Below are 12,482 nucleotides of genomic sequence, written 5' to 3' on the forward strand. Positions count from 1 at the left end.
CTTCCTTTCCAATATGGATCCCCTGGATCCCCTTATGTTGTCTTATTGCTATTGCTAGAACTTCAAGCACTATATTGAAGAGGTATGGAGAGAGTGGACATCCTTGTCGTGTTCCTGATTTTAGTGGGATGGCTTTGAGTTTTTCTCCGTTTAATTTAATGTTAGCTGTCGGCTTGCTGTAAATAGCTTTTATTATATTTAGGTATGACCCTTGTATGCCTAATCTCTCCAAGACCTTTATCATAAAGGAGTGTTGAATTTTGTCGAATGCTTTTTCAGCATCTAATGAAATGATCATATGGTTTTTTTCTTTCAGTTTATTTATATGGTTGATTACATTGATAGATTTGCGTATGTTGAACCAGCCCTGCATCTCTGGAATGAAGCCTTCTTGATCATAATGGATAACTTTTCTAATGTGTTCTTGGATTCGGTTTGCCAGTATTTTATTGAGAATATTTGCGTCGATATTCATGAGTGAGATAGGCCTGTAATTCTCTTTCTTGGTTGGGTCTTTGTGTGGTTTTGGTATCAGGGTAACTGTAGCTTCATAAAAGGAATTTGGCAATGACTCTTCTGTTTCTATATTGTGAAATACATTAAGGAGTATAGGTTTTAGCTCTTCTTGGAAGTTCTGGTAGAATTCTGCATTGAAACCATCTGGTGCTGGGCTTTTTTTGGAAGGGAGATTTTTGATAACTGTTTCTAATTCTTCGCAACTAACAGGTCTATTTAGATCGCTCACCTGGTCTTGGTTTAGGTTTGGTATATGGTACTTATCTAAAAAAGTGTCCATTTCTTTTGCATTTTCCAGTTTTGTGGCATACAGACATTTGTAGTAAGATCTAATGATTCTCTGAATTTCCTCTGTGTCTGTGGTTATGTCCCTCTTTTCATTTCTGATCTTATTTATTTGCGTGTTCTCTCTCTGTCGTTTAATTAGTTTGGATAGGGGTTTGTCAATCTTGTTGATTTTCTTCAAGAACCAACTTTTTGTTTCATTGATTCTTTGGACTGTTTTCTGTGTTTCTATTTTGTTGATTTCTGCCCTCAGTTTGATTATTTCCAGTCTTCTACTCCTCCTGGGCGCATCTGCTTCTTTTTTTCTAGAGCTTTCAGGTGTGCTGTTAAGTCCCCAATGTATGCTTTCTCCGTTTTCTTTAAGTGGGCACTTAGTGCTATGAACTTTCCTCTTAGCACTGCTTTCATCGTGCCCCATAGGTTTGAGTATGTTGTCTTTTTGTTTTCATTAAATTCAAGGAAGACTTTAATTTCTTTCTTAATTTCTTCCTTGACCCAGGTGTGGTTCAGTAGTTGACTGTTCAGTTTCCATGAGTTTGTCAGCTTTCTGGGGGTAGCATTGTTGGTGCCTTTTAACTTTAATCCGTGCTGATCTGATAAGACACAGGTGGACACTGATATTTTTTTGTATCTTTGGAGGTTTCCTTTGTTTCCAAGTATGTGGTCAATTTTCGAGAAGGTTCCATGAGCTGCAGAGAAGAAGGTGTATTCTTTCCTATTTGGGTGGAGTGTTCTATAGATGTCTGTTAAGTCCATTTGCTTCATTACCTCCAACAATTCTCTTAATTCTCTACTAGGTTTCTGTCTGATTGACCTGTCCATTGGTGAGAGAGGTATGTTGAAGTCTCCTACTACTAGTGTGTGTGATTTGATGTCTGCCTTGAGTTTTAGCAGTATTTCTTTTACATAAGTGGGTGCTTTTATATTAGGGGCATAGATATTCAGGATTGAGACTTCATCCTGCTGAATTGTTCCTGTTATGAGTATAAAGTGTCCCTCTTGATCTCTTCTGATTGATTTTAGTTTGAAGTCAGTTTTGTTAGAAATTAGTATGGCCACACCTGCTTTTTTCTTTGGACCATTTGCTTGAAAAACCTTTTCCCAACCCTTTACTCTGAGTAGATGCCTGTCTTTGTGGTTGAGATGAGTTTCTTGCAAACAGCAGACTGTTGGATCCTGTTTTCGTATCCAATCTCTTAGCCTGTGCCTTTTTATTGGTGAATTGAGACCATTAATATTAACTGATATTAATGACCAGTGGTTGTTAACTCCGGTTATTCTTATTGCTTTTGGTAGACGAGTTTGTGTGTCTCCCTTCTTTGAGTTGTGCTGTTGAAGGGTTGCTAGATGCCTGGGTTGTTGTAGGCAGTGTTGGCAATGTTGGATTCCTTGGGTTGTGATTTTCCTTCTATTACTTTCTGTAGGGCTGGATTTGTGGCTACGTATTGTTTAAATTTGTTCTTATCCTGGAATGTCTTGTTTTCTCCATTGATAGTGAATGATAGCTTGGCTGGGTATAGTAGTTTGGGTTTGCATCCATGGTCTCTTAGTTTCTGTAGTACCTCTATCCAGGACCTTCTGGCTTTCATGGTTTCCATAGAGAAGTCCGGTGTAAGTCTGATCGGTTTACCTTTATAAGTTACTTGGCCTTTTTCCTTTGCAGCTCTTAATATTCTTTCTTTAATCTGTATATTTGTGTTTTGATTATTATATGGCGAGGGGACTTTTTTTTGATCCAGTCTGTTTGGTGTTCTGTATGCTTCTTGAATATTCAAAGGAATATTTTTCTTTATGTTGGGGAAGTTTTCTTCCATAATTTTGTTAAAAATGTTTTCTGGACCTTTGAGCTGTGCCTCTTCTCCTTCTTCTATCCCTATTATTCTTAGGTTCGGTCTTTTTATTGTGTCCCATATTTCCTGAATGTTTTGTGATGAGAATTGTTGGTTTTGGTGTTTTCTTTGATCAGTCCATTTATTTTCTCTATGGTGTCTTCAGAATCTGAGATTCTTCCTTCTATCTCTTGTATTCTATCGATTATGCTTGTTTCTGTAGTCTCTGCTCGTTGACCTATATTTGCCATATCCAACTGCTCCTCAGTTTTTGTTTTCTTCCTTGCTTCCATTTCAGTTTTCAATTCTTGGACTGTTTCCATTACCTGTTTGATCATTTTTTTCTTGGCTTCCCAGGGTATCATTTACGTATTTACTCATTTCTTCAAACTTTTTGTTATACTTCTCATCCATTTCTATGAGAGCGTTTTTTACATGTTGTTTAAGGGACTCTATTGCTTTCAAAAAGTCAGTTTTTTCCTCTTCTCCTGTGTTAGGGTGTTCAAGTCCCTGTGTTGTAAGATCATTGGGTTCTGGTGTTTTCATGTTGTTTTTTAGATTGTTGGGTGAATTCTTGCCTTGGCGTCTACCCATCTCCTCTTATCGATGCTATCTATTGGGTTTGACTTAATTGTAGCGGGGCAATCTGTTCTCAGTGCGGGCTTCACTGTTTCTTGCCCGCCCTATCCCGCATCCAGCGCCTCCGCCACCTGGCCCTGCCTGTGCGCCGGTGCCTCCGCCGCCGGACTTGCCTACCGGGACTTGCCTGCCTGCCGGTGCCTCCGCCCCCAAGGCCTCTGAATTAAATTTTCAATCTTGATAATCCTCTACAGCTACAACCAGGGAGCTTGTGATTGCAGATGGGCTGGAGCTCCTGAGATGTAAGCCTGATCCCACGGTGACCTCTTCAGAGCCATTCTGTGCTCCTAGAACACCACTTCTGAGACTGCAGACAGTCAGAGTCTCAGGCCACCTGTGCCCTTGTTCCACAACACAACAATCTACTGTCCCTACAAAGGTTTGCCCATAGGAGGCCGTGGGCTTCAGTGTGACCGTTCTCAATCCTGGGTGTGTTTCTGAAGTGTGAGGTTACAGAAGAGCCAGCCAGAGTGTGCCGCACGGCGTCTTTTTTGTTAATTTCTTCACTTCCCATGGAAGTCAAGGCTTTGTTATATGTGGAAAGCGGGGTATGCACAGAACAACACCACACATTGACTCAGGACAGCATGGGCCCTGCCATTATTTGTGCTTCTAGGGATGGCAGCCAGGACCTTGTCCAGGCTAGGCACGTTTTCTGCCACAGAGAAGTGCCTGGAGCTTTGGGCACCAGTCTTCCATTGTCCTAGACATGCCCCCGGGATGTGGACATGTGCTTGTCCACATCTCAGCCCTGATGAACGTCAACTCGAGGCTCCTGTCCGAGGCCCTGCAGCCCCAATATTATAAGGCGCCCATTTAAACTATCTTAAATCTCAGCAATAAAAATGACTCTGCTTAGTTCCGTTCCACGCTTAGAGCAGTCGCCCTGGCACAGGATGGCTCCCGGGCCAAGTGTCCTATGCCTGTGTCCCGTGTCTCTCCTATGTGCACGTCTGTCTCAAATCTATCACTGTAGCTGTGGCCTGTCCCTCTTTCCTAGACAACTTCCCCTGCTGGTGATAGGTCCCTTCTGTTCCGGAGAGCTCTGTAGGCATCCATGGGAGCCATAATTCTTCCTCCGTGCTTCTCAGTCTGCAGGCATCCTGTCTCCACGAAGGTCACACATCCTCCCCCCCCACCTCCATGTTGGCAGTGGCCCCAAAATGAGCCTTGCTTGAGTTACTGCTGAGATTTTTTTCCCCAAGACTCTGGAGCTGCCAACATGGAGTGTTAAATTTAACAATCTATTCCAATCGCCCAAATGGCCCAGCTTGGAAGTAGCCTATGAAAATGAACTCCTGATCAGCCTCCAGAGGCAGAGATGGAGTCACCGCTGCCAAGTTGGCCCTGCCTCCCGGGCTGGCCTATCTGAGTGCTTTGTTGATTGAACCCTGACAGTTGAAAACTGTCTTTGACTCGATGACAGATATTTATCAAACCTCTCTGTTCCCCGGCTGTTCCTTTAGCCCCTCCTGCTCCATTTTGTTATTTCTTCTGTCATTGTTGCAGTTTTGTTGTGAAAGGAACAATTTCAAGTGTCAACGCATGAGCCAAATTCAATAACCGTGTGATTAGCATGGCTAGTTCTAGCAGCTCGCCCAGCTCTTATACCCTCGTTGGGAATCTGTGAGAATGAGATGCATGCTGAATGAGATTTACGGAAATCTTGGGCTTGTTCTCCTTTGAGTCCTCACCACGGAGCTGAGCTCTTGCCTCGGCCCAGCCCACACGCAGTCTCACAGCAGAGGAGATGAGGTAATGCTCACTTCTCACCCGCGAAAGTGCAAAGTCCAGGCTGATACTCTCCCCAAATGGAAACCCCAGTGTGAGCCCAGATGGGCACGTGGCTGCTTAATTAGAGCAGGTGATGAGGCAGGAGACTGGAGTGCCCAGAAACAAGTGAATTCGCAGGCTGAAGAGCGGGGGCCATTGGGGTGCAGCCTAGTTGCTACAGCCCTTGCCTAGCATGCATGAGGCCCTGGGGTCAACCCTCGGTATGGAAGACATTTGTTGTGACAACATATGCCTGTCACCCCAGCACATGGGAGATGGAAGGAGGAAGATCGCAAGTTTGTCTTTGGCTACATGGTGATGTTCGAGGCCAGCTTGGGCTACATGAAATCTCATCTCACAATAAAACAATAAATGAAGCTGAAAAGTGCTTGGAGACACAGATGAGCCCTGGCGAGGCAGGGGCCTGAGCTGTCTCTTTATTCCATCCCATGATGCAACCGCAGACCCCTTGAGCCTCAGTTTATTTACTTTTGGTGTGAGCATCAATTCTTACCAGTGGGTGATGGCACTTATCCCAGAAAGGTTGTCTGCCTATATCACCACAGTGTGACTTCGGGTGTAGTCAGGTCCAGGGCCTTAACCAGCTACCTTAGGCACACATGAATCCCAAATGCTATTATAATTCATTTCTCTCTGTCTTCCCCTGAGAAAGCTTCATCTTTGGCTTCAATGTGGAGGCCCACAGCACTCTACCTTTTCCCCTCATGGTAAGATGGCCACAGTTGCTCCAACTTCTCATCTCAAGTCCCAAAGAAAAGGGATCTCCTATTCTCCCAGCATCCTCCAGTAGAGGCTCCCGGCAGGAATTAGTCCCTGTGGACATGAAGGCGAGAATCTGGGATTATATTTAATCTCGTCCTTCAGGAGTATAAATTCAGACTCTCTTCTCAGGTGATGAGGCTGTGAAGGCAAATATGACATGAACTGTCACTATGCTGGGACCTCAGGAGCAGCGGGGACAGGAAACAATGAGGTTGCCCTTAAATTTTCTGTGTAAACTGCCCTTAGCCAGGCAGGGGCTCTCATGCAAAATTTCTTCAGTAAAATGTGTGACGTGTCTTCTTCCGTGTGGTGTGGCTTTAACTGTGGGAAGGGGGCAGGCCCCTGCCGAAGGTTGGGGGTGTGGGACTCCATGCACCATGGCACCTCCTTTGGGTGAGGGTGATCTGAGGAGGACCTGGCCCTTCAGTTAGACAGTGTTGCATTTCCCAGGCAGAAGGATGGATGAGAAGACAATGTTCCTCAGGGTTAGCATGGAGACCCCACTGCTCTGATTCAAACCCACATGGTTCCTTCTCAGCTGCAGGGCCAGAGCCATCTCTGTGTAGCCCTAGCTGTCCTGGAACTCACTCTGCAGACCAGGCTAGTCTCAGACCTATAGAGATCCACCTGCCGCTGCCTCCCCAAAGCTGGGACTAAAGGCACATGCCACCACACCCATCTCCAACTACCATTCTTTTTTCAAACTTTCTCTTTATTTATTCTTTGTGTCTTTCACATCATGCGTCTCCATCTCATTCATTTTCCTGTCCCTTCATATCTATCCTCTGCCCATGCAACCTGCTTCCCCAAAATAAAATTTAAAAGAAAAGGAAGGAAAACTCAATCTCATCATGGAAGCTATATTGTGACACAGTCACACAGTAAACCCTTTAATCCACTTATCTTTACTTGCAAGTGTTCATTGCAAAGAGCCATTGGTCTGGTTCAAGACCTCTGGTGTCTGCTACACTATTGATGCTGGGCCCTCACTGGGACTCCTCTTGGGTATCCTGTTGTTGTCTTGTATTGTGGAGATCCTGCAGGACGGGTACCTTCATGTGCTCCAGCAGATCATAGATGAGGTGGATGTTGGGGTGGACCGACCACCCTGGTTCTGGGCAGGGTTGGTCATCCAGGCAGCTCTCCCCCATCCTCATCACCAGGGTGAGCTCTCCATCATTGCCCTGGCTAGTTCACCCCTTGCAGAGATGAGCAAGGGGAAGGGCCAGTTCTCGGTCCAGCTGCCATTCTTAGGAGTCCATCCCTTCTCTGCCTGACTGCCTGGAGATCATCAGAACCAGCTGAATCCTCACCTCGTGACCCAGCTCAGGGGAAGACCTGCAGACTCCACCCTTGCGCTAGGAAATTGGGGGCCACGGGCATCCTCTGGTCATGCAGCTTTTGATCCGTGTCCCTCCCCTCCTTCCTAAACACTTTTTCCTTTCTCCATCATGAACAGGCTCAGGTTGAAGCTAAGAAGGAGCATGAAGGTGCTGTGCAGCTGTTAGAGGTGAGCACAGGTGGGTGGGTGGGGTTGGGAGGACTACAGGGTTGCCAGAAAATAAATGGTATCCGCTGGATGTTAGAAACTAGACGTGGCCATGGCACCCCTCACTCACATTGTCCTCACAAGTCTGCTCTCCGCTGGGCACCGTTACCGTTTCTAGCCTTACCACTGAGGAACCAGTACAGAGAGGTGGGTCAACTTTTCTTCAATCACACAGCCAGGGTCAGAGCTGTGTGTCTCAGTAGTCTGTGCCCTTTGGCTAGATGCTCTCAATGGGAAGTGAGGAAGGGGAGGGGGAGGAGTTTCTTCTAGGAATGGTATTGGGTTATTCAGGGAGCTCCATCCTTTGAGGGATGGCATAGGGGACATTGCTGAAGCTTTGTGGTCCTGATGGGGAGACCTTTGCAGGATCAGAGAAGGGAGGGTCTGGGACAATGGTTGTCAACCTTCCCAATGCTGCGACCCTCTAATACAGTTCCTCACATCGTGCTGACCCCCAGCCATCAAGTTATTTTATTACTACTCCATAACTGTCATTTTGCTACTGCCATGAATCACAATGTAAATATCTGATGCGCAGGATATCTGACATGGGCCAAGACCCACGGGTTGAGGAATACTGGTCTAGGAGCAAAGTGGTTAGTGCCGTACCAGCTATTTCTGGTACCATTGCTCCCATGGGAATGGCCATCTCAGTCATGTGCAGACCTTCCTCAGTGGTCCTGGGGGTCTGGAAGCAAAACAGCCACCGGGTCCCATCATCTGGGCTGGCACACTGGAAGTGACCACTTCTGGTCTGTGGCTTTGGTCCTACATCGGTCAGTCTTCTTAGAGAACGATAGGCACATAGAAGGCAGTTGAGCTCTTGGCAGCCTTAGGAGCCTTTGCCATTCATTCCTCATGCATAGCGACCAGTTAGTCAATGGAATGGTGGTGAACTGAACTGACTGTGTGGCTCCCCGGCTGCCTGCTGCCAGGGAAGGGGAGCTTTCCAGGCAATTGCAAGATGTCCCCTTCCCTGGGGGAGTAGCTACTACTGAACACAGAGTGTGTGCTCCTCTTGCGTCTTCTTCCGGAATCTATTCCTCCCACAGGGAAGGTTCCATGGCCACTCACCCATGTATTAACATTGATCTTTGGAAAGGTCCTATTAGTTAGTATCAGGAGGGATGTGTGTGTGTGTGTGTGTGTGTGTGTGTGTGTGTTACATGACAGAAAAAGTACACCTCCTGGGAAAATGGAACATGTTTCCTCCAGATGAGAACAGTTCAGTTAGACTTCCCTAGCTAGAAATGAGTCCCTTCCTTCAGTTGCCCCAAAGCTTATAGACTTGGTTGCCTGTGTGGCTTTCATCTGCTCCTGAGCTGTCACTGCAACCTGTTACAGCATTGCTGGATAGCCCATGCTTTGAGCTCTGTTAACACCCACAGCACAACATGCCTTCATTCAAAAGCTGGGGAAGGCCGTTCTGCCATGGACTGTACTGGGCACTGTCCACTTCATTCACGCCATTTTTCTGTAATTGTCTTGTCTGGCTCTCCACCCAGAACACTCTGGAATGCATGCAGGTATTCAGTGTGGCTTTTCCACCCATGCATGTGCCCTGTGGTGCTTTCCCTGTGTGGGCAGCTCTAAGCCCTAGGTCTGCTCCTCCTCCTACAAAGCACCTTGAGGGTCTGACTTTCACAGGTGCCTGATATGAGTCTGGACCAGAGTTTCTCATCCTGGTGCCAGCTGAGGAGTGGGCGGAGAAATACATACTTTCTTGGAGTGCTGAGCTGGCCCTGTGCACACGTCTTCCTGTTGCTTGCCAATGCTGTGAATTCAGATGACCCGTGGGCAAGAGGCAGGGACTGATGTTCTTTGAGACTGGCATGTGGATGGGAGGGCCTGGCACTATGCCTCGAGTTCCATTATGGGTCATCAGAATTCACCATGTGACCCCTGTATGCTCGCCTTCCTATCCCATCCATCCAGAGCCAACAGCAAGCTCCTTCCACAGCAAGCTCCTTCCACAGCAAGCTCCTTCCCCAGCAAACAGTTGCATCCCTCTTCCCACAGCAGGTGAGATGGGAACAGCTGTCTTGCTGAGCTACAAGGGAGCTTTAGAGAATGCTGCCCCTTAGCCTGTCTGCTCATTTGTCCCTGATAGAAGTCAAGAGTAGGCCCGTAGACATCTGTGCCACTGAGAAAAGTCTCAGCCAGGAAGAAGTATGGTGGAGACCACCATTTTTATAGTCAATGTCAGGACAAGAGCAAGGGGTCTGGGCCTTGGGGACAGGGCTATTTCCACACAGATCTGTTCCTATGGCAACCATGATGGATGCGTGGAACTCCATGTGCTTGCGGGTAACTCTGCAGGTGATTTCTGCGTGTCCCATTGTCTAAAGACTGGAGAAGTGTCCTTCACCTTCAAAGCTACCTTAGCTTGGTCACAAGCCCAGCATGCAGCTCCACACCATGGAGAATGAAAGTCAGAGAAACTCCTGTGGAGGCGGCAGGGAAGCCGGCAGTCATGTCTTCGGATATTTGCCTCTGGCTTTTGAACGCTCCGCCTGCCTATATAAGCTGCTGCACTTGTTCCAATTATAGAACGCTTTGCCATCTGCCACAGTCACGGTGTGGTCACAGCACAGACCCCTCCATCCCCCGCCTGCAGGTGCTTGTTCTCTGAGAGGCTCGGGCTGAGCCAGCAGAGAAGAGTGGGTGGATGTGCCCACGAGCCTAAGTGAACACACACAGGCTAAGTTCCCACCATGCAACGGTGGCATAACTGCTTGTAATCGTCCCCTGCTCTTCTAAATAGCTCTATTTAAACTTGTTGGCTTACCAGCCTATAGTCCCTTAGAGATGTGCTCATGTGATGGGACCCAGGGCATAAGCTTCCTAGCTGTGCATGGGAGCAACATAGCATGATGCACTCACTCTAGATGCAGCATTGAATCCCAGGGCCTAAACCTATTCCCCTTGGAGCCCAGGACCTCGCCGCTAATGCTTCCACACCTTCCCACTCCCTTGCCCAGCTGGCCACCACTTCCTCCTCTCTGCTTCTAGGACTCTGGCATCAGCAGGGTCCACGTGTAACTGGAAAGTGTGGTCTATATCTTCTGCTGTTTATTTTATGATCTTGATTATTTAGACTATTATTATTTTCTCTTTAATAAGGCACTCCAGGTTCTTCCACACTGGAAGAGGCAGCAGGGTTTTCCTCTTTATTTAATGTGTTTGCTAGGTCGCTAATTGCATTAGTTTTAGCCACTTTTTTATTTCCTGACTTAGTCTTGGTCTCCTGTCCCTCAATGAGATGACCTCTTGATGGGGCAGTTCAGGAAGCGGCTGGATGCCCAGGGCAAGAGACATGTGGACCTGAAGGCAGCAGAGGGTACCAGGAAAGGCCCTGTCCTAATTCATATTTGGATCCTGATGTAAAAGAATGTGGATTTGAGGTTTAGATCAGGCCATCCTGGGTCAGTGTGCTGCAGGTCTGGCCTCAGTAACACAGTAACTCAGTAACTGTGAGGATAGTGTTCAGGGACCTGCTTTGGTACTGAGAAGCCTCCTATCAAATAATTTCTAGCCAGAAACTCGGTAATTGGACAATTTTCTTTTCTTTTCTTTTTCTTTTTTTCTTTTCCTTTTTTCTTTTCTTTTTTGTCAAAGTGACAACAGACTTCAATGTAAACCGGTATGAACATGGAGGTCATTGCCACCCAAGAGGGGAAGAGCTAGAGTGTAGCTTCAGGTACAGCTCCACTCAGGTACCTTTGGTGATGTCACAGAAAGTCCAGACTCTGCCTCTCCATATTACAGTGCCCAGCTCTATGGGCAGACTGTTCTTGCATGTTCTTTCCTATCCAAGTCAGAAAGGCCGAGGGACTACTGGGCCTCACCGCCTACCAATTTCAAGCCAACAGAAGGGAAAGACCCCCAGTTCAGGATGCACTCACCCTCTCCGATTGGGCCTTGGTGTGTCTCCTATCACACATCACCACCAAGCCCTCAGTACAGCCATCCTGTGCTGTCTATTACATATGACTGCCAAGCCTTCAATACAGTCAGCCTGTATGCTACCCATGATGATCCAATCCAGAGCTGCAGTGAACCAGTCTGAGGAGTCTAGGACATGGGTGGTCCTCACACAGACACCAGAGAGAGGAAAGCTCAGGGAAGGCAAGTAGCTAGCATGCTGTGCTGATGGCCTGTCTCCTTCCCCCATCCACTCCTGGGTCCTGGCCAGGTCACGAGGGTCCCACTGGACACTACTCTGTGATTGGGGACTATATCCTGTTGTCTGGGGACAAGCTGGAGCCTCCGTGTGTGAAGCCCTCCTTCCTGTTACGATCCAGCAGCCCAAGATGCAGATTTGAGTCGAGGTGAGTCCCACCTAGCCGGCTCCAGAGTGTATCTGGGAGGATGTCTATGCCCCGCCCCTCCATCCTTCCATGCCCTCTTCCTTCATTTCCGTTAATTTTCTACATCCATCCCTAGTGAACCACCATGTGTCAGGAAGAAGGGACCTACAGCTTACAGGCCAAGGTCCTGGATATTATGGGGGGAATACATATGGTGGGAGGACAAGCACTCCATCAGTATCTGGACAACCAAGTCCTGGTGAGGGTTCTGCAGACAGCAGAACTGGCTGTGTGGGCAGGGAGGGGCTGTGAGCCAGGAAGGTTGGCCATTGGTGTTACTGTATGCCCGAGAAGCCAGGTGTTTGGTTGAGGAGAGCTGGGAGGTGGTGGGGGTAGGGATAGGTGTGACTCTGGTCCCTTGAAAAGCACTAATCTCTGTGTAAGCCACACAGGGTAGTGCTGGAGAGCTCCCAGGAAGGAGCTGCATGGCCTAATCGTCATCATGAAGGACTACTCTGCCTTCCATACACAGAAGGGGTGGGAGGGGAACTTTCTTTCCCTAGGACACTGGGACTCAGTCTCCCTCTTATCTGAGACTGAGTCAAGTGTCCTTATCTCAGAGGCACGTGGCCTCCCGGGAAAGGCTACCGTGCTACTGGGATTATTGCAGTGTAAGGACTCCGGTGGCCGTCTCCTATGTTCTGCAGACCCTGAGACTGCAGGGCGAAAGAGGGAAATGAGAGGTGTTTAGGTGGAGGCTCTACTTCAGCCCCACCTCTCTCTCTCCAGACCCTGTCC

At 47.7% G+C, this 12,482-nt stretch overlaps 2 protein-coding genes across 2 annotated transcripts in view; both read left to right on the forward strand.

The window, feature by feature from the left end:
- The window catches only part of LOC130871431 (RIMS-binding protein 2-like), an 81,012-nt gene that overhangs the window by 38,608 nt on the left and 29,922 nt on the right, over window positions 1-12,482 (forward strand). Inside the window, 1 exon segment of the mRNA XM_057764766.1 lies at window positions 7,285-7,335. Coding sequence (XP_057620749.1) covers window positions 7,285-7,295 — 11 coding nt within the window. The 3' untranslated portion in view covers window positions 7,296-7,335.
- The window catches only part of LOC130871432 (RIMS-binding protein 2-like), a 179,640-nt gene continuing 177,805 nt past the window's right edge, over window positions 10,648-12,482 (forward strand). The window contains 2 exon segments of the mRNA XM_057764767.1: window positions 10,648-10,714; window positions 11,570-11,705. Coding sequence (XP_057620750.1) covers window positions 10,648-10,714; window positions 11,570-11,705 — 203 coding nt within the window.

Source organism: Chionomys nivalis, chromosome 3 (assembly GCF_950005125.1).
Source record: "Chionomys nivalis chromosome 3, mChiNiv1.1, whole genome shotgun sequence".
Lineage (NCBI taxonomy): Eukaryota > Metazoa > Chordata > Mammalia > Rodentia > Cricetidae > Chionomys > Chionomys nivalis.